This window comes from Bombina bombina, chromosome 1 (assembly GCF_027579735.1).
Source record: "Bombina bombina isolate aBomBom1 chromosome 1, aBomBom1.pri, whole genome shotgun sequence".
NCBI lineage: Eukaryota > Metazoa > Chordata > Amphibia > Anura > Bombinatoridae > Bombina > Bombina bombina.
Genome location: NC_069499.1, coordinates 642,061,391 through 642,083,792, shown reverse-complemented (window position 1 = coordinate 642,083,792; position 22,402 = coordinate 642,061,391). Strand labels below are relative to the sequence as shown.

The 22,402-nt window shown below is 42.3% G+C and overlaps 1 protein-coding gene across 3 annotated transcripts in view; it reads left to right on the top strand.

The window, feature by feature from the left end:
- ZMYM3 (zinc finger MYM-type containing 3) overlaps positions 1-22,402 on the top strand; it is a 486,348-nt gene that overhangs the window by 358,989 nt on the left and 104,957 nt on the right. For all 3 annotated transcript variants that reach the window (XM_053699094.1, XM_053699093.1, XM_053699092.1), the window contains exon 16: positions 15,413-15,528. In XM_053699094.1, the coding sequence (XP_053555069.1) occupies positions 15,413-15,528 (116 nt within the window). The remainder of the gene's footprint in view (positions 1-15,412; positions 15,529-22,402) is intronic.

The following is a 22,402-nucleotide window of genomic DNA, read 5'->3' as shown; positions in this document are numbered from 1 at the left end:
TGACTGGGGTAGGCGGAGCCTGGGAGGGATCATGTGACCAGCTTTGCTTGGCTCTTTGCCATTTCCTGTTGGGGAAGAGAATATCCCACAAGTAAGGATGACGCCGTGGACCGGACACACCGTTGGAGAAAGTAATTTATCAGGTAAGCATAAATTCTGTTTTTCTGTTTCCGGCGTCATACGTGTCGCCGGAAGTTGCATCATTTTTGACGTTCTTTTGCGCCAAAAATGTCGCCGTTACGGATGTGGCGTCATTTTTGGCGCCAAAAGTATTTAGGCGCCAAATAATGTGGGCGTCTTATTTGGCGCTAAAAAAATATGGGCGTCGCTTTTGTCTCCACATTATTTAAGTCTCATTTTTCATTACTTCTGGTTGCTAGAAGCTTGTTCTTTGGCATTTTTTCCCATTCCTGAAACTGTCATTTAAGGAATTTGATCAATTTTGCTTTATATGTTGTTTTTTCTCTTACATATTGCAAGATGTCTCATGTTGCATCTGAGCCAGAAGATACTTCAGGAAAATCGCTGCCTGGTGCTGGAACTACGAAAGCTAAGTGTATCTGCTGTAAACTTTTGGTAGCTTTTCCTCCAGCTGTTTGTATTAAATGTCATGACAAACTTGTTAATGCAGAAAATATTTCCTTTAGTAAAATACCATTACCTGTTGAAGTTCCATCAACATCTAATGTTCAGAGTGTTCCTGATAACATAAGAGATTTTGTTTCTGAATCTATTAAGACGGCTATGTCTGTTATTCCTCCTTCTAGTAAACATAAAAAGTCTTTTAAAACTTCTCTTTATCCAGATGAATTTTTAAATGAACATCATCATTCTGATTCTAATGATTCTTCTAGTTCAGAGGATTCTGTTTCAGAGGTTGATGCTGATAAATCTTCATATTTATTTAAAATGGAATTTATTCGTTCTTTACTTAAAGAAGTCCTAATTGCATTAGAAATTTATGATTCTGGTCCTCTTGATACTAAATCTAAACGTTTAGATAAGGTCTTTAAATCTCCTGTAGTTATTCCAGAAGTTTTTCCTGTTCCTGGTGCTATTTCTGAAGTAATTTCCAGGGAATGGAATAAATTGGGTAATTCATTTACTCCTTCTAAACGTTTTAAGCAATTATATCCTGTGCCGTCTGACAGATTAGAGTTTTGGGACAAAATCCCTAAAGTTGATGGGGCTATCTCTACCTTTGCTAAACGTACTACTATTCCTACGGCAGATGGTACTTCCTTTAAGGATCCTTTAGATAGGAAAATTGAATCCTTTCTAAGAAAAGCTTATTTGTATTCAGGTAATCTTCTTAGACCTGCTATATCTTTGGCGGATGTTGCTGCAGCTTCAACTTTTTGGTTGGAAACTTTAGCGCAACAAGTAACAGATCATGATTCTCATAACATTATTATTCTTCTTCAACATGCTAATTTTATCTGTGATGCCATTTTTGATATTATCAGAGTTGATGTCAGGTTTATGTCTCTAGCTATTTTAGCTAGAAGAGCTTTATGGCTTAAAACTTGGAATGCTGATATGTCTTCTAAATCGACTCTACTTTCCCTTTCTTTCCAGGGTAATAAATTATTTGGTTCTCAGTTGGATTCTATTATCCCAACTGTTACTGGTGGGAAAGGAACTTTTTTACCACAGGATAAAAAATCTAAGGGTAAAAACAGGGCTAATAATAGTTTTCGTTCCTTTCGTTTCAACAAAGAACAAAAGCCTGATCCTTCATCCTCAGGAGCAGTTTCAGTTTGGAAACCATCTCCAGTCTGGAATAAATCCAAGCCTTCTAGAAAAGCAAAGCCAGCTTCTAAGTCCACATGAAGGTGCGGCCCTCATTCCAGCTCAGCTGGTAGGGGGCAGATTACGTTTTTTCAAAGAAATTTGGATCAATTCTGTTCACAATCTTTGGATTCAGAACATTATTTCAGAAGGGTACAGAATTCGTTTCAAGATGAGACCTCCTGCAAAGAGATTCTTTTTCCCGTGTCCCAGTAAACCCAGCGAAAGCTCAAGCATTTCTGAAATGTGTTTCAGATCTAGAGTTGGCTGGAGTAATTATGCCAGTTCCAGTTCTGGAACAGGGGCTGGGGTTTTATTCGAATCTCTTCATTGTACCAAAGAAGGAGAATTCCTTCAGACCAGTTCTGGATCTAAAAATATTGAATCGTTATGTAAGGATACCAACATTCAAAATGGTAACTGTAAGGACTATCCTGCCTTTTGTTCAACAAGGGCATTACATGTCTACTATAGATTTACAGGATGCATATCTGCATATTCCGATTCATCCAGCGCACTATCAGTTTCTGAGATTCTCTTTCCTAGACAAGCATTACCAGTTTGTGGCTCTGCCGTTTGGCCTAGCAACAGCTCCAAGAATTTTTACAAAAGTTCTCGGTGCCCTTCTATCTGTAATCAGAGAACAGGGTATTGTGGTATTTCCTTATTTGGATGATATCTTGGTACTTGCTCAGTCTTCACATTTAGCAGAATCTCATACGAATCGACTTTTGTTGTTTCTTCAAAATCATGGTTGGAGGATCAAGTTCATTGATTCCTCAGACAAGGGTAACCTTTTTGGGTTTCCAGATAGATTCAGTGTCCATGACAAGAGACGTCTAAAATTAATTTCAGCTTGTCGAAACCTTCAGTCACAATCATTCCCTTCGGTAGCCTTATGCATGGAAATTCTAGGTCTTATGACTGCTGCATCGGACGCGATCCCCTTTGCTCGTTTTTACATGCGACCTCTTCAGCTCTGTATGCTGAACCAATGGTGCAGGGATTACACAAAGATATCTCAATTAATATCTTGTACGACACTCTCTGACGTGGTGGACAGATCACCATCGTTTAGTTCAGGGGGCTTCTTTTGTTCTTCCGACCTGGACTGTAATTTCAACAGATGCAAGTCTTACAGGTTGGGGAGCTGTGTGGGGGTCTCTGACAGCACAAGGGGTTTGGGAATCTCAGGAGGTGAGATTACCGATCAATATTTTGGAACTCCGTGCAATTTTCAGAGCTCTTCAGTCTTGGCCTCTTCTGAAGAGAGAATCGTTCATTTGTTTTCAGACAGACAAATGTCACAACTGTGGCATACATCAATCATCAAGGAGGGACTCAGTCCTCTGGCTATGAAAGAAGTATCTCGAATTCTGGTTTGGGCGGAATCCAGCTCCTGTCTAATCTCTGCGGTTCATATTCCAGGAATAGACAATTGGGAAGCGGATTATCTCAGTCGCCAAACGTTGCATCCGGGCGAATGGTCTCTTCACCCAAAGGTATTTCTTCAGATTGTTCAAATGTGGGAACTTCCAGAAATAGATCTGATGGCTTCTCATCTAAACAAGAAACTTCCCAGGTATCTGTCCAGATCCCGGGATCCTCAGGCGGTGGCAGTGGATGCATTATTGCTTCCTTGGAAGTATCATCCTGCCTATATCTTTCCGCCTCTAGTTCTTCTTCCAAGAGTAATCTCCAAGATTCTGAAGGAATGCTCATTTGTTCTGCTGGTAGCTCCAGCATGGCCTCACAGGTTTTGGTATGCGGATCTTGTCCGGATGGCCTCTTGCCAACCGTGGACTCTTCCGTTAAGACCAGACCTTCTGTCGCAAGGTCCTTTTTTCCATCAGGATCTCAAATCCTTAAATTTAAAGGTATGGAGATTGAACACTTGATTCTTGGTCAAAGAGGTTTCTCTGACTCTGTGATTAATACTATGTTACAGGCTCGTAAATCTGTATCTAGAGAGATATATTATAGAGTCTGGAAGACTTATATTTCTTGGTGTCTTTCTCATCATTTTTCCTGGCATTCTTTTAGAATTCCGAGAATTTTACAGTTTCTTCAGGATGGTTTAGATAAAGGTTTGTCCGCAAGTTACTTGAAAGGTCAAATCTCTGCTCTTTCTGTTCTTTTTCACAGAAAGATTGCTAATCTTCCTGACATTCATTGTTTTGTACAAGCCTTGGTTCGTATAAAACCTGTCATTAAGTCAATTTCTCCTCCTTGGAGTTTGAATTTGGTTCTGGGGGCTCTTTAAGCTCCTCCGTTTGAACCTATGCATTCATTGGACATTAAATTACTTTCTTGGAAAGTTTTGTTCCTTTTGGCCATCTCTTCTGCCAGAAGAGTCTCTGAATTGTCTGCTCTTTTTTGTGAGTCTCCTTTTCTGATTTTTCATCAGGATAAGGCAGTGTTGCGAACTTCTTTTGAATTTTTACCTAAGGTTGTGAATTCCAACAACATTAGTAGAGAAATTGTAGTTCCTTCATTATGCCCTAATCCTAAGAATTCTAAGGAGAAATCATTGCATTCTTTGGATGTTGTTAGAGCTTTGAAATATTATGTTGAAGCTACTAAGAATTTCCGAAAGACTTCTAGTCTATTTGTCATCTTTTCCGGTTCTAGAAAAGGCCAGAAAGCTTCTGCCATTTCTTTGGCATCTTGGTTGAAATCTTTAATTCATCATGCCTATGTTGAGTCGGGTAAAACTCCGCCTCAGAGGATTACAGCTCATTCGACTAGGTCAGTTTCTACTTCCTGGGCGTTTAGGAATGAAGCTTCGGTTGATCAGATTTGCAAAGCAGCAACTTGGTCTTCTTTGCATACTTTTACTAATTTCTACCATTATGATGTGTTTTCTTCTTCTGAAGCAGTTTTTGGTAGAAAAGTACTTCAGGCAGCTGTTTCAGTTTGAATCTTCTGCTTATGTTTTCATTTAAACTTTATTTTGGGTGTGGATTATTTTCAGCAGGAATTGGCTGTCTTTATTTTATCCCTCCCTCTCTAGTGACTCTTGCGTGGAAAGATCCACATCTTGGGTAGTCATTATCCCATACGTCACTAGCTCATGGACTCTTGCTAATTACATGAAAGAAAACATAATTTATGTAAGAACTTACCTGATAAATTCATTTCTTTCATATTAGCAAGAGTACATGAGGCCCACCCTTTTTTTGTGGTGGTTATGATTTTTTTGTATAAAGCACAATTATTCCAATTCCTTATTTTTTATGCTTTCGCACTTTTTTCTTATCACCCCACTTCTTGGCTATTAGTTAAACTGATTTGTGGGTGTAGTGAGGGGTGTATTTATAGGCATTTTGAGGTTTGGGAAACTTTGCCCCTCCTGGTAGGAATGTATATCCCATACGTCACTAGCTCATGAACTCTTGCTAATATGAAAGAAATGAATTTATCAGTTAAGTTCTTACATAAATTATGTTTCTTCTGTTATGTGTGATCAGTCCACGGGTCATCATTACTTCTGGGATATTATCTGCTCCCCTACAGGAAGTGCAAGAGGATTCACCCAGCAGAGTTGCTATATAGCTCCTCCCCTCTACGTCACCTCCAGTCATTCTCTTGCACCCAAAGACTAGATAGGAGGTGTGAGAGGACTATGGTGATTATACTTAGTTTTTAGAACTTCAATCAAAAGTTTGTTATTTTACAATAGCACCGGAGCGTGTTATTACCTCTCTGGCAGAGTTTGAAGAAGAATCTACCAGAGTTTTTCTTATGATTTTAACCGGAGTAGTTAAGATCATATTGCTGTTTCTCGGCCATCTGAGGGAGGTAAAAGCTTCAGATCAGGGGACAGCGGGCAGTTGAATCTGCATTGAGGTATGTCGCAGTTGTTATTTTCTGAATGGAATTGATGAAAAAATCCTGCCATACCGTTATAATGAACATGTATGTATACTCTACACTTTAGTATTCTGGGGATGGTATTTCACCGGAATTACTCTGTAAAAGTATATTAAACCTTTTATTAGGTATTTTTCATGTTAAACGTTTTTGCTGGAATGTAGAATCGTTTGCATTAATGAGGTACTGAGTGAATAAGTATTTGGGCATTATTTTCCACTTGGCAGTTTGCTTGTGTTAATTATGACAGTTTCGTTTCTCTCTCACTGCTGTGTGTGAGAGGGAGGGGCCGTTTTTGGCGCTCTTTGCTACGCATCAAAAATTTCCAGTCAGTTTTTCTGCATGATCCCGTTCATCTCTAACAGAACTCAGGGGTCTTCAAACTTCTTTGAAGGGAGGTAGATTCTCTCAGCAGAGCTGTGAGACTTATATAGTGACTGTGATTTAAAACGTTGTTTAAAATTTAATTAGTGTTATTTTACTAATGGGAACAAACCTTTGCTAAAAAGTTGTGTTGTTTGTTAAGAGTGATGCTATAACTGTTTTTCAGTTCATTATTTCAACTGTCATTTAATCGTTTAGTGCTTCTTGAGGCACAGTACGTTTTTATTAAATAAAATTGTAACCGAGTTGCATGTTTATTGCTAGTGTGTTAAACATGTCTGATTCAGAGGAAGATACCTGTGTCATTTGTTCCAATGCCAAGGTGGAGCCCAATAGAAATTTATGTACTAACTGTATTGATGCTACCTTAAATAAAAGCCAATCTGTACAAATTGAACAAATTTCACCAAACAGCGAGGGGAGAGTTATGCCGACTAACTCGCCTCACGTGTCAGTACCTGCATCTCCCGCCCGGGAGGTGCGTGATATTATGGCGCCTAGTACATCTGGGCAGCCATTACAGATAACATTACAAGATATGGCTACTGTTATGACTGAAGTTTTGGCTAAATTACCAGAACTAAGAGGCAAGCGTGATCACTCTGGGGTGAGAACAGAGTGCGCTGATAATTCTAGGGCCATGTCTGATACTGCGTCACAGCTTGCAGAGCATGAGGACGGAGAGCTTCATTCTGTAGGTGACGGTTCTGATCCAAACAGATTGGATTCAGATATTTCAAATTTTAAATTTAAATTGGAAAACCTCCGTGTATTACTAGGGGAGGTCTTAGCAGCTCTCAACGATTGTAACGCTGTTGCAATACCAGAGAAAATGTGTAGGTTGGATAAATACTTTGCGGTACCGGCGAGTACTGACGTTTTTCCTATACCTAAGAGATTAACTGAAATTGTTACTAAGGAGTGGGATAGACCCGGTGTGCCGTTCTCACCCCCTCCAATATTTAGAAAGATGTTTCCAATAGACGCCACCACACGGGACTTATGGCAAACGGTCCCTAAGGTGGAGGGAGCAGTTTCTACTTTAGCTAAGCGTACCACTATCCCGGTGGAGGATAGCTGTGCTTTTTCAGATCCTATGGATAAAAAATTAGAGGGTTACCTTAAGAAAATGTTTATTCAACAAGGTTTTATATTACAACCCCTTGCATGCATCGCGCCGATCACGGCTGCGGCAGCATTTTGGATTGAGTCTCTGGAAGAGAACCTTAGTTCAGCTACGCTGGACGACATTACGGACAGGCTTAGAGTCCTTAAACTAGCTAATTCATTCATTTCGGAGGCCGTAGTACATTTAACCAAACTTACGGCTAAGAATTCAGGATTCGCCATTCAGGCACGCAGAGCGCTGTGGCTCAAATCCTGGTCGGCTGATGTAACTTCTAAGTCCAAATTACTTAGTATACCTTTCAAGGGGCAAACTTTATTTGGGCCCGGTTTGAAAGAAATTATTGCTGACATTACAGGAGGTAAGGGCCACGCTCTACCTCAAGACAAAGCCAAAGCTAAGGCTAGACAGTCTAATTTTCGTCCCTTTCGGAATTTCAAAGCAGGAGCAGCGCCAACTTCCACTGCACCAAAACAGGGAGGAGCTGTTGCTCGTTACAGACAAGGCTGGAAGCCTAATCAGTCCTGGAACAAGGGCAAGCAGGCCAGTAAACCTGCTGCTGTCCCAAAGACAGCATGAACCGAGGGCCCCCGATCCGGGACCGGATCTAGTGGGGGGCAGACTCTCTCTCTTCGCCCAGGCTTGGGCAAGAGATGTCCAGGATCCCTGGGCGCTAGAGATCATATCTCAGGGATACCTTCTAGACTTCAAATCCTCTCCCCCAAGAGGGAGATTTCATCTGTCAAGGTTGTCAACAAACCAAATAAAGAAAGACGCGTTTCTACGCTGTGTACAAGATCTATTATTAATGGGAGTGATCCATCCGGTTCCGCGGTCGGAACAAGGACAAGGGTTTTACTCAAACCTGTTTGTGGTTCCCAAAAAAGAGGGAACTTTCAGGCCAATCTTGGATTTAAAGATCCTAAACAAATTCCTAAGAGTTCCATCGTTCAAAATGGAAACTATTCGGACAATCTTACCCATGATCCAAGAGGGTCAGTACATGACCACAGTGGATTTAAAGGATGCTTACCTTCACATACCGATTCACAAAGATCATTACCGGTATCTAAGGTTTGCCTTCTTAAACAGGCATTACCAGTTTGTAGCCCTTCCATTCGGATTGGCTACGGCTCCAAGAATCTTTACAAAGGTTCTGGGTGCCCTTCTGGCGGTACTAAGACCGCGAGGAATTTCGGTAGCTCCGTACCTAGACGACATTCTGATACAAGCTTCAAGCTTTCAAACTGCCAAGTCTCATACAGAGTTAGTTCTGGCATTTCTAAGGTCGCACGGATGGAAAGTGAACGAAAAGAAGAGTTCTCTCTTTCCTCTCTTATAGATTCTGTAGAAATGAAGATTTATCTGACAGAAGACAGATTAACAAAGCTTCTAAATGCATGCCGTGTCCTTCATTCCATTCAACTCCCGTCAGTAGCTCAATGCATGGAGGTGATCGGCTTAATGGTAGCAGCAATGGACATAGTTCCCTTTGCACGCCTACATCTCAGACCGCTGCAATTGTGCATGCTGAGTCAGTGGAATGGGGATTACTCAGATTTGTCCCCCACTCTGAATCTGGATCAAGAGACCAGAAACTCTCTTCTATGGTGGCTTTCTCGGCCACATCTGTCCAGGGGGATACCGTTCAGCAGGCCGGACTGGACAATTGTAACAACAGACGCCAGCCTTCTAGGTTGGGGCGCTGTCTGGAATTCTCTGAAGGCTCAGGGACAATGGAGTCAGGAGGAAAGTCTCCTGCCAATAAACATTCTGGAATTGAGAGCAGTTCTCAATGCCCTTCTAGCTTGGCCCCAGTTAAAGACTCGGGGGTTCATCAGGTTTCAGTCGGACAACATCACGACTGTAGCTTACATCAACCATCAAGGAGGGACAAGAAGCTCCCTAGCAATGATAGAAGTATCAAAGATAATTCGCTGGGCAGAGTCTCACTCTTGCCATCTGTCAGCAATCCACATCCCGGGAGTGGAGAACTGGGAGGCGGATTTCTTGAGTCGCCAGACTCTTCATCCGGGGGAGTGGGAACTTCATCCGGAGGTCTTTGCCCAAATACTTCAACGTTGGGGCAAACCAGAGATAGATCTCATGGCGTCTCGCCAGAACGCCAAACTTCCTCGCTACGGATCCAGATCCAGGGATCCGGGAGCGGTTCTGATAGATGCTTTGACAGCACCTTGGAACTTCAGGATGGCTTATGTGTTTCCACCCTTCCCGCTGCTTCCTCGATTGATTGCCAAAATCAAACAGGAGAAAGCATCAGTGATTCTAATAGCGCCTGCATGGCCGCGCAGGACTTGGTATGCAGATCTAGTGGACATGTCATCCTGTCCGCCTTGGTCTCTACCTCTAAGACAGGACCTTCTGATTCAGGGTCCATTCAAACATCAAAGTCTAACTTCTCTGAAGCTGACTGCTTGGAAATTGAACGCTTGATTTTATCAAAACGTGGTTTTTCTGAGTCGGTTATTGATACCCTGATACAGGCTAGGAAGCCTGTTACCAGAAAGATTTACCATAAAATATGGCGTAAATACCTATACTGGTGTGAATCCAAAGATTACTCCTGGAGTAAGGTTAGGATTCCTAGGATATTGTCTTTTCTACAAGAAGGTTTAGAAAAGGGTTTATCGGCTAGCTCATTAAAGGGACAGATTTCAGCTCTGTCCATCTTGTTTCACAGGCGTCTGTCAGAAAATTCAGACATCCAAGCCTTTTGTCAGGCTTTAACTAGGATCAAGCCTGTGTTTAAAACTGTTGCTCCGCCATGGAGTTTAAACTTAGTTCTTAACGTTTTACAGGGTGTTCCGTTTGAACCCCTTCATTCCATTGATATAAAATTGTTATCTTGGAAAGTTCTATTTTTAATGGCTATTTCCTCGGCTCGAAGAGTCTCTGAGTTATCAGCCCTACATTGTGATTCTCCTTATCTGATCTTTCACTCAGACAAGGTAGTTCTGCGTACTAAACCTGGGTTCTTACCTAAGGTAGTCACTAACAGGAATATCAATCAAGAGATTGTTGTTCCATCCTTGTGTCCAAATCCTTCTTCAAAGAAGGAACGTCTTCTACACAATCTGGATGTAGTTCGTGCCCTCAAGTTCTACTTGCAGGCAACTAAAGATTTTCGCCAAACTTCTTCCCTGTTTGTCGTTTATTCTGGACAGAGGAGAGGTCAAAAAGCTTCTGCTACCTCTCTCTCTTTTTGGCTTCGTAGCTTAATACTTTTAGCCTATGAGACTGCTGGACAGCAGCCTCCTGAAAGAATTACAGCTCATTCCACTAGAGCTGTGGCTTCCACTTGGGCCTTTAAGAATGAGGCCTCTGTTGAACAGATTTGCAAGGCTGCAACTTGGTCTTCGCTTCATACTTTTTCCAAATTTTACAAATTTGACACTTTTGCTTCTTCGGAGTCTATTTTTGGGAGAAAGGTTCTTCAGGCAGTGGTTCCTTCTGTATAATGAGCCTGCCTATCCCTCCCGTCATCCGTGTACTTTTGCTTTGGTATTGGTATCCCAGAAGTAATGATGACCCGTGGACTGATCACACATAACAGAAGAAAACATAATTTATGCTTACCTGATAAATTCCTTTCTTCTGTTGTGTGATCAGTCCACGGCCCGCCCTGTTTTTAAGGCAGGTGCATATTTTTTAAATTATAATTCAGTCACCACTACACCCTTGGTTTCTCCTTTCTCGTTGGTCTTTGGTCGAATGACTGGAGGTGACGTAGAGGGGAGGAGCTATATAGCAACTCTGCTGGGTGAATCCTCTTGCACTTCCTGTAGGGGAGCAGATAATATCCCAGAAGTAATGATGACCCGTGGACTGATCACACAACAGAAGAAAGGAATTTATCAGGTAAGCATAAATTATGTTTTTCTTTGAATTCCACTCTGAAATGTGGGATAGAAGGGCAGCCTCATAATATAACCTTATATTTGGGAGACCGAGGCCACCTGCCAGAACTGTGCGTTGTAGTAAGGAAGCAGCGATACATGGCCTCTTCCCATTCCAAATGTATCTAATGATTACCGCCTGCAATTTGTTCAACAATAAGAGTGGGACCTTTATCGGCAAACACCGGAAGCAGTATGTTGGCTTGGGGAGCTGCATCATTTTGACTGCGGCTATTCTCCCAAACCCGGAGATTTCATCGTATCTTCTGGATCACAGATCTTTCTGGAGCTGGGAGAGAAAAGTATGAAAATTCTTAGCCAGGACTGTGCTAAACTCCAAGGTGTTTTAAACCAGCTAGGGACCAGTGAAAATGGTACCTCTGTTTGAGTAATTTTAATTCAGGATCGGAAATGTTCAGGGAATATGCCTCTGTTTTACTTATGTTCAGTTTGTAGAAAGAAATATTTCCGAATCTATCTAGAAGTTGGAAAAGAGCAGGAAGCGATTCCTCCGGCTCTGTAATGAACAGGGTCAGGTCATCCGCATAAAGGGCTAATTTTTGGGGGTATCATGTAGGGTTAAGCCCTTAATTTGAGTTGAGGCCCGCAATGCCGCAGCCAGCGGTTCAATAACCAGTGCGAACAATAGAGAGGAAAGGGGGCAGCCCTGCCTTGTGCTGTTAGAGATCTGCACCTTGTCTGAACAAAAGCCCAGGCCTCTCACCCTTGCCATGGGGCAGGAATAGAAGGATCTCACTGCCGTAATAAGAGTCTGGAAGACCAAACGCTTGTATGGTTAAAAACATGTAATCCCACCTCACCCTGTCTAATGATTTTTCTGCATCCATTGACTGGGCAAGGAGAGGGACCCCCATGTCTGTGGCTTCCGTAAAGATGTTTAGGAGGCGCCTCGTATTGTCAGGCCCCTGTCTGCCCGGGATAAAGCCAACCTGATCCGGGTCAACTAGATCTGGAAGCAGTCTGTTCAGTCTGATGGCTAAGATTTTCTCGTACAGTTTTATATCGACATTAATGAGAGAGATCGGCCTATAATTTTCACAAAGAGAGTGGTTTTTACCCTCTTTGGGCAGAGTTATAATGGAGGCCTCAATAAATTCTGGGCGAAGGCTACCTGTTTTAAAGGTGAGGTTCAAAAATCTTGTGAGGAGAGACGTCAATTGCGCGGAATAAGTCTTGTAGAATAAAGTGGTGAACCCGTCTGGTCCTGGAGCTTTATCTGACTTTAGCGAGGAAATCGCTTGTTTCAGTTCTTCTATAGTCAGGGTGCCTGTCAGGCTTAGGGCGTCCCCTTCCGACAGGACTGGGAGAGGGAGGGAGGACAGGAACTGTTCTATTTGCCATTTAGGGGCTTTAGAGTATTGTAGGGAGGAGTCCAAGTTATATAAAGTGGTGTAGTAGCGAGCAAATGCGCTTGCAATATCTTTGAGTGCCTGTACCATCCCTCTAGGGGTTTTAATCACTGGAATTCGGTGTTGCTGTGTGCAGATTCTGAGTTTGTGAACTAAGAGCCGGTCGGCTCTATTGGCTTTGTAATAATACAGCTGTTTAAGAGTTAAGAGATTGGATTGCACCTTTATTTCTTCAGTCGTGTTAATTTTGGATCTGATGGCAGCTATTTGATCCGCAATTTGTTTCGAAGGGCCATTCTTGTTAATGCTCTCCATAGACCGTAGTTCCGAGTATAGTTGGGCCTGAGGTTTAAGTTTCTCTGAAGCCTGTTTCATGAAGTGACCCCTTATGAATGCTTTCAGGGTCGGTCGCCCATAACACAGAATCATCATCTGTGAGTGCGTTGTCATTAGTGATCAGAAAGTCTGAGATAGCCTTAGAAGCATCAACGCCAGCTGGACCCGATATTAACGATGGATGTAATTTCCAGAAAGAAGGCAAGGGCCCCAAAGAATGAGCATCTGACAGGGTAACGGAGACCATATCGTGGTCTGACCAGGGGCAAACCCGAATAGAAGGGTGGGACAGTTTGTCCAGAAGGGGGGAACGGCAGAGTAAGTAATCTATTCTTGAATAACATAGATGTGGGTTAGAGTAGAAAGTGAAGTATTTCTCGAAAGGAGACAGACAGTGCCATGCATCATACAGATTGTGTTGATACATTAGTAATCTAAACTGATTTGAGATCCGCTTGGCTGCGGGGTCTGGAGGCTTGTGCTTGGAGGATTTCTTGTCCAGAATTAAGTCCCAGACCAGATTGAAGTCCCCTCCTATCAGTAGAGTACCTCTGCATAGTTCTATTAGAGGAAGGACCCCTTTTAAGAAGGTCAATTGACCAGAATTCGGTGCGTGCAGCGAGAAAAGGGTGTATTGGACTCCCTCCAAGGTACATACCACTATCAAAAATCGACCCTCCGGGTCTTTCTCCACGTGTTGGACCGCAAATGCAATTGACTTGTGAACTACGATGGCAACACCTGTTTTTTTTGTTTTTTTTGTAGCATGGAAGGCAGACAAACAGTTCGGAAACAATTTTAGAGTTCTGAAGGAAAGGGGAGTTCTGGGGCCAATGGGTCTCCTGAAGGAAGGCAATCCCTACATTGTTTTTTAAAAGGTAAAGTAGGAGGAGGCTTCTCTTGGTAGGGGAATTTAGACCCTGGGTGTTCAACGTGGCAAATTTGAGAGCCATGTTAAAAAACAAAAAGGGGGGGGGGGGGAGATGAGGAGAGTGGGGAATGGGAGGTAGGGGTTAACACAACTTTGACCAAGGCAACACAGGTAAGTTAAAGTGAAAGTTTCCTAGACTCTGCTTCTAGACTCTGCTTGAGTGAGATGCTTCAATAACGTGTCAATAACTGAGGTCTGTGATAATAAAACACAGCCAATATCGGCGTTGTACTTCCCTAAAAAGCGAAGCACAAAGCCGATTCAAAAGTGGGGGGAGAGTGCCGATGGCACTAAGAGCAAGCTAATAAGCAATAATTTCTACAGGGTTAGGCCAGAAGGGCCCATGGGGGTGAACCGGAAAGGTAAAGATGGGCATTCACAATGGATAAATAATACAGCAAGCAATTTCTAACAAAACATTAACATAAATTTTCAGTTGGAGTATAGTGACAGGAGTATGTTATAACAAGGGAACATCAAAGGGTTAAATGATTGAACATCATATGTGAATAATGACATAAAAGCAACCGGGGATTAAGAGAGTTTAGGGATCAAGGCGAACTGGGGACAACGAGGATTAGGTAAACTCAAGCCCTCACCCTGGTACAGTACAACTATAAAAATAATATAGTAAAGGAGACCGTAATAGTGGGGCTCCTCACCCTCCCCCCCCCTCAAATCCCCTATTATGTAAGGTGGTTGGGGGAGTTACTGAAATTCAACCCAGTAGGCCCTAGCCCTTGGGTAAAGGAGAGGCCTTCCACTTGAATAGATTAAAAGGAAACCCTACCCTGTGTCTCTGGACCCCTCCTGTACATTTCGAAGGGAGGGGGTAACCCTTGAACTATGTGTAAGACATTAAGACTAAAGTTGGCCTCTAGTTTTGCTTATTTTTAAATAACATTGCACTGATTTTCAGACTCCTAACCAAGCCCAAAGTTTAAACTGTTTTATACTTGATTTTTATATCAGTATCTGTGCATACTATTCTTTATAGTAGTGTCTATTACATGCAGGTATATGAAAATTGGTGTATACTTTCCCATTAATAATGTAGTCTTGGTAAAAAAAGAGCAGACACTCCCCACCTCCCCTCTTCCCTGCATATGAAAAGACAGATACCATAAACAGGAGTCTGTAAACGCCTGTATACATCTGGCACTGTGGGGCTTACTTAGGAGTCTGATGATCAGCACAATGTTCTTACAAAATAAGCAAAACTATACATTTTTATAGAAACACTCCCTGATGGGCTGTATAAATGGATCATCTACAAAACATTTATGCAAAGAAATATTTAGTGTACAGTGTCCCTTTAACCACCTGAAAAAAACTGAAAAAGGCTTTAAAGTGAAGTCTTCATTTTTTTTTTTCCTCTTACACATTTTTAAACCTCAATAAATGTTCATACCCCATCCTTAGAAACAAGTTTGGATTGTGGTTGGTTAGCAAGGTTTCTTAAAGGGACACAAAGTATTTGTTATTGTTTAACATATAGGTCAAGTCAAACACCTTATTTGCTACACTTTTGCCTTATTTATTAGCCACGTCTACATTGTTTTGCAGTTTATCTGATTAGCCTATGTGTGTATTTAATTTCATGTTCCATATAGGTAAAGGAAGATTACCTCACTGATTTTAATGTGTAACCGGTTATATATATATATTTTTTTTTTATTAACAGAAGAGGATTGGAGACCAATGGTTATAGTGCTGCCTGTCCCTGTGCCGATATTTGTGCCACTGCCAATGCACTTATACACTCAGAAAGTGCCTTTTCCATTTACCATGCCCTTTCCTGTGAGTTATGTTCCTGTTACTTTGTATACTTAATTTCTTTGTGCTTTTTTCAAGTTTACAAGTCATATAAAAGCTTCTGCCACACCACCTGAATTTCTTCAGTCTACCTGTTATTCCGGTTTACTTTCTATGCCTTTTAAGTATTCGGGTTGTGCTGCTATTTCAGATCTACCTACAATTCTTTTGTCACTGTATCACTTCCCCTCCAGAAAACCTTATCTCTCTCACATTGAAGGGACCTTTAAAGTTTAAACATAAATGGATTGGATAGAGCATTAAAAATTTTTAATAATTTGACACTTATCAGTTTTGCTTAGTTCTCTTGGTATCCTTTGTTAAAGAGTGATCGTAGGTGAGCACATGAGCGTGCTCGTTTCTTTAGCCATCTGGCAGCAGTATTTTCAACTATTTTTATAGCAATGTTGTACATAGTTTTAAACACTGCTGCTATAAAATGCTAGACATGTGGGATCTTTTCAGTTTACTTAGGTTTGCTCTTTAACAAATCATACCAAGAGAACTAAGCAAATTTGATAATAGTAAGGTGCTAAAAATTTGGCTGCTCTTTCTGACGTGAATTTATTTTTTACACTGTCCCTTTAACTCACAATAGCATATTAAGCTATGTAGTCAAAACTGATGTGTTATTAGTTCTTCACACACCTGAAAAAAAGCCCCACATTTGAATTATATATTTGTGTGTGTATATCAGTGATTAAATAGACCTTAAACTTATTGATTAAATATGCATTGTATGTACCCACAATTAAGCCATTGCAAAATGTTTGAATAAAAGATAAATTAAAGTATTTGAACTTTGATTCTGTGAATTCTCTTGGGAATTTGCCAATCTAATTTTAAAATTCAAGGTATTATACTACAGTTTTTTTCCTCACATGATGAAACACATTTTGGGTTCCCCATAAAATGTTTAATGTCCCTTTTTAAAGTTCTGCATTGCAAAAACAGTGCATATAATTTTGTTGACACAATTTTCATTCCTTTACAGGCCAGGTACAAGGTGTTATCTTCTCTTTTGTGTTAGATAATTTGGGACAGATAAATGAGCTGTTGCTATGATTAAAAAGGACAGTGAAACCTTGTAATTACATTTTTCTGCTGTCTTCCAATAAATTAAGATCACACACAATAAGGGGAAAGGATGCTCAAGATGATTAACTGACCGCATTGTTCTGTGTCGGCACAATTGCGATGTGTGTCAGGTGTTCTGGGATCAGCCCCTGCATAGGCTGAAGCAAATAGTGATGTTATGCAAGGTACCAGCACGCCAAAATCCTACACAAGCAGAAGTGTAAGTCGTATAAAAAAGTTAAAACAATGGCCCATCACGGGGAGATACAAAAATAGAGGAAGATAGAGGGACCATAGCTCTTTTACACAAGACTCGTTTCATACCTACAGGGTACTTGGTCACTGATATTGAAAGGGGCAAGTACATGCTATATAAAGCTTTGTCTAGCCAATCAGAAGACGTTAACCCCTATCATGCCTATATGTAATCTTAGTTGTATACCCTGAATACTAAGAAAGTAATATACAGTATTTAAATATGCACTTGTACTCTACAAATAGATGTAGAAACATAAAGCTACCATGAAAACAATTATACAATGTTGTACAAAAAGGGAGTTTACTAGTACCTCCTGGTTGTCTCAGAGAAAGGGTTTTTATTGTTGTGGATCCCGGTGTAAAACTTGTGATTTTGTTATACAGGGTAACACTTTTGAATCCAACGCATTTAATAAAACATTTGAAATTAGGTATTTTATCAACTGCATCACCACCTATGTTGTATAATTTCTTACTTGCATGGGGTGTAATAAACAATATACAGGTACAACCAAAAGGGTCCTCAGATTTTTGTATCATGTCCGGGATATTGAAGGTCCTTACGCAAAAAAAACCTATTGCCAAGTATTTTCATACCCAGCACAACTCTGATAGGTCACTACTTAAAGTACAGGGGATTCATTTTATCCCATTGAGTTTGCGGGGTGGCAATAGGGAGACAAAGTGAGATGAAAGGGAAGTATGAAAAACAAGTTCAAAACGAGGATCCATCATGGGCTCAATTTACAAATGGATGTCAATATTTGCATCCTAAGATAGGGAGAGTCCATGGCTTCATTCCTTACTGTTGGGAAATACAATACCTGGCCACCAGGAGGAGGCAAAGACACCCCAGCCAAAGGCTTAAATATACCTCCCACTTCCTCATTACCCCAGTCATTCTTTGCCTTTCATCACGATAGGAGGTGGCAGAGAAGTGTCAGAAGATTCGTAGAGTCCTGAAAAAAGGGTATCTGCGCTTCAAGATAGGACTGGAGTTTTAAGTAGTCATCTCAACCTCTCAGTGAGGGTATTGATCAAAGTTTAAGTCTGGAGATGCAGGTAACGTTTTTGTTTTTTTCTGCAAAACCATCCAGACTACTGCTAACAGTTCCTAAGAAATCAGTTTTGACGAGTTTCACTGCCTGCTTTCTCTCACTCAAGTCCATGTCAAGAACGTTGCTATAAGACTGTCACACTTGAGAGGCTGCGTTCTGTTCCACAGCATGAATCCTGGAGGCAAGATTGTTTCAATTTTTTACATATAAAACGCTTAAACAGGGTCATAGTGTGGCTCCTTTATACCTCGATAGGATCCAGGGTTAATATCCCCTGAAGAGGGTTTATTGAACAGTTGGGGTTAATTAATCAGTGTATTACTTATTTACATGCTGCTTTGTGTAATTTTATTTTCTTCTTAAATGGAAAGAGTCCACAGCTGCATTCATTACTTTTGGGAAATAAGAACCTGGCCACGAGGAGGAGGCAAAGACAACCCAGCCAAAGGCTTAAATACTCCTCCCACTCCCTCATCCCCCAGTCATTCTTTGCCTTTCATCCCAGGAGGTTGGCAGAGAAGTTTCAGAATTTTTATTGTTTGTTTTTCGTCTCTTATGGAGGGTAGTACTCTTCAGCATGGTACAGGAGTTTTAAGTAGTCCTGTCAGTCTCTCAGTGAGGGCTTGGATGAAAGTTAGAGTCTGGAGATGCAGGGAAAGTCTTTCTGCGAATCCATCTTGACTCAGATTAACAGCTCCACAAGCAATCGGCGTTGTCTAACTTCGCTCCGCTGCCTGCTTTCTTCACTCAAGTCCATGGCGGAGGCGATGCTACTATTTGTCACACTTGAAAGACAGTGTTCCTATTCCACGGCATAGATTCCGGTAAGATCGTTTCATGTTACTTTATTCTCAATGTACTGTAATGTGAATGTTTTCCCTAGAGGCTACCACCTTGCGGGTCTAACTTATCATAAGGGTCTCAGTGAGTCTCTTGTAGTATCTTGGAATCGAGGGTTAATATCTACAGAGGGGGGGGTTATTGAACAGGGGGGTTTATAATTATGTTTGTGATTCAACCTGCTTATGTGTGATGTTTATGGGCTCGTGGTTTGGAACATTGAGGCCTTTGAAAGTGACGCAGCCTTTTGGTTGGGCACGCTTTTTTGGACTGTATGGTTCACCTTGTGTTCAGACGTGGTTACGTTCCGTTTTCCATTTCCGCACCCCCGACCGTGTGGCGAAGGAAATTTTCGAGTCCGCAGGGGTCTGGTCATAGGAGGTGGTGAGTGCCCCAGCCATTGTGGATGTCGGGTGCCCTTTTTGTTTTTACTACTTTAGTCCATATTTAAATATCCTCTTTCCAGTTATGGAGGATTCTGATGCTGAGACTGCTAATTTCAGATTCAGTCACAGAATTCTAATACGGAGACTTTTGATTTCAGATTCTGTGTCCAGTGACGAATCCGGATTGGCCTTGTTGACAAATGTCAACCAGTTTTGTTCAGTATGCCATTTCAGGGCACCTGGTTCCTCTGGCTCGGGGAATCAAGGGACTGCTGATTCATCCCCCTCTGGGGGTCTTGTCCTCAGAGGCGAGTTCCCTACCAATTCATACACATGCGGGTGACCCAGTTTCTGATTCCTCCATGCAGGGTGGCGTGTGGCGTCGTCGCCCCCCCAGGGGTTGCAGGACGTTTTCGCTTCCACATAATGTTGGCGATTGTCTGCAGAGTCCAGATGTTTATTTGAGAATGTGCTTGTGCCCTATTGTCCTGGGTCTTCTGCCTTGGGGAGGGCCTCTACAGTTGCCCGCGGTTGTAACTGTCCCTTAGTGTTGTGCCTTTCGTTATAGTTCAGTTATTGAATTACCTTATCGTTACCAGATACAGGGATTTTCAGTCTGCTAATTTGAATGGTGCACCATTTGTTTGAGATCTCTCCCAGTTTTGAAAGATAGGGCTCAGTTTGGCTGATCTTGCGGGTAGGCCTGTGTCTTTTTGGTTGTTAACCTCCGGGTTGCCTTATATTTTATTTATATCCAATGGGATGTCTTTTATTTGTTTTTGTTTCATTTGGGAACCTTCTGGGATTGTTACTCTTTCTTACTTCTTTGGAAGTTGTTTTGGACATGTTAGTCCTATGTAAAAAAAAATTATGTTTTCTGTTTTTTCCCCTATAAGGGAGAATTTATGCAGCTTGCCGTTTGGGGCCCTAGGTGCAGGCTGGTCCTGTCGGGTTCGTTTGGTCTTGCGGCTGTTAAGACACGTGTCGCTATTTAGCTCGACTGGTTCAGTAAAAGTGCAGAGTCCCTAGGTTATCATTGTTTTTCATGTTCAGCTAAGCATTCGAGTGGACCTGTGGGAAGGATTGTTTCAGTCCTTATAGCCTTCAGTCATAGATGGCTGGGCAAGGGAGTTTTCCCACTGCATCACTCTGACATCTGATTTCATCAGAACTTAGTTTTCCTCCCCCATGTGGTGGAGGGTTGGAGGGCATAATGCTCCTTACCGCATTTGAGCGGTTTGGCCTTCGTTTATAGGCCTCTGGATTTGTCCTTTTGGGCTTGTGCAGGATTGCTGTCTAGCATGCGGAAGGTTTGCAGTTTAAAACCAGTTGCAGCTCTTGACACCTTGCAGGTGTACGCGTAAGCTGTTTATAGTGTATCTAGATGAAGCTTTTAATCTTTGATGTGTACTGTCTGTCTGAGTTATGAGACCTTCCATTGTCTTCGGGTGAGTGGATCTCCTTTAAGGGATCTGTGTTTCCGGGTGATGGTTGTTCCCTGCAGGGACTTTGTTTAGCTTGGGGTTTTCCAGAGCTGGGTAGGCTTTGTGCCTTTCTCTTCCTTGTGTCCTCTGCTTGTGCGGAGGTGATAGGGAGACTAGTCCTGCTTGTAGGATTTTTTTGACCTTGAGGTATCCCTTGGTTGTCCTGAGGCTCTGAGAAGTATCTTCATTTTTGACCTTGAGGTATCCCTTGGTTGTCCTGAGGCTCTGAGAAGTATCTTCATACGACTTGTAGCCTTGCTACTTGGAGCATTGGACTTTAGCTAGGGGTTGTTCCTTCCTTTGGTCTGGGCTTTTTAGTTCTTCTTGCTATCCGGATTCTCTAGACATGCATCCATACCCTTGTGTCTGGCTCTTTAGCCAGTTGGGGTGTTTAGTTCTAGGGTAAGGTTTGCCTGAACTATTAGGTGCCCGAACCTGTTTTTGTCCCTGAGACTTATGGTTGTTGAAGCTTCGCTTGGCCTTTTTCCTGACCCAGTCTTGGGTGGTTTTGGAATCTTGGATCTCAGGGCTGGTCGGGGTGTTCCACGGTAGTGCGAACTTGGGCTATGTCCTTGCTCCATCTTCCTATCCTGGTCATGGTTGGCCAGGTTTTCGGAGTATTTTTTACTCCTTGCCACAGAGTAGCCCATGTCATCTGGTGGTTAGCCGTGTGGCTTGAGCCTCAAGGGTGATTGGTTCATATCCAGCTACTGGCGTTGGATGTCCTTAGGTCTATGGCCTTGTCTGTTTTCAGAGTCGGGTTGTACTCTGTGCGGATGGCTGTGCTATCCTTACGCTCGTTCCTGTATCTGTTTGGGATTTTTTTGTTCCCCTGTCTTGGATCCCTGAGGCTGGGTTGGTCCAGTGGGGTGTGGGTATGCAGGTCAGGATGGCAGAGCGGTCTGAGGCACTGCATTTGGGTCGCAGTCTCATCTGGATGTGTGAGCTTTGAGTCTATCCTGTTAGCTTAGTCTGCTAGGGTATAGATTTTCCTTTCAACTTTCTCCATTGCTTAGAAGACGGTTTACTCTTCCTTCGGGTTCTGAGTGTATACTCTCCTCGGGGGGCCTCGATTGAGGTTTTGTGTTCCCCTTTTTAGAGACCTGTATGTAGGTCCGACAACTTAGGTCTTGCTTGACTGCTTCTTCCTCGTAAGTACCCTCTGTGTCGTCCTGTTATGGACTCTGTGTTCTCAAACTTGGGGTTTTTCACCTAGGTGTATTACACACTTTTTCATGATCGAATACTTTGGTATTCTATGGTCAGACACTGGGAGGACTTTGCCTCTTCAGTTGCATTCCGTGCTTGCAGGATGTTGAAGAGACGTCTGTTCTGTCTCTGCCCGGTCTTATCCCGGGTTTCGCTTGGTATAGGTATGGCCTCCTTTCCCTGTTTGGGCCCCTTGTTGTCTCTGAGCTGGGCTCACTCGTGGAGGTGTTCTTTTTTGTATTAGGGGACCTTTCAGTTTCCTTGGTTCTCCTTTGCTTTGTTCCCTTGGGGGTTTCGGCTGATGTCTCCATTTGTGGAGATGAGAGGTGGGGGACTGTTTGTTGTGCGACTGTGTCTCCTGGAGGACTGTTGGCTCAGTAGAGTCTTTTTGCGGTCTCTAATTTGGCTTCTGGACTAACTGCTAGTCAGTGTCATTGGAACTTTTCCTCTTAAATTTTTCTCGGCAGGTTTTTTATTGGGTAGAGGTTCAGGCCTGGTGCCCTCAGTATGGGCTGCCTATTGTACCCTCCAATCTTGCATTGTGTCC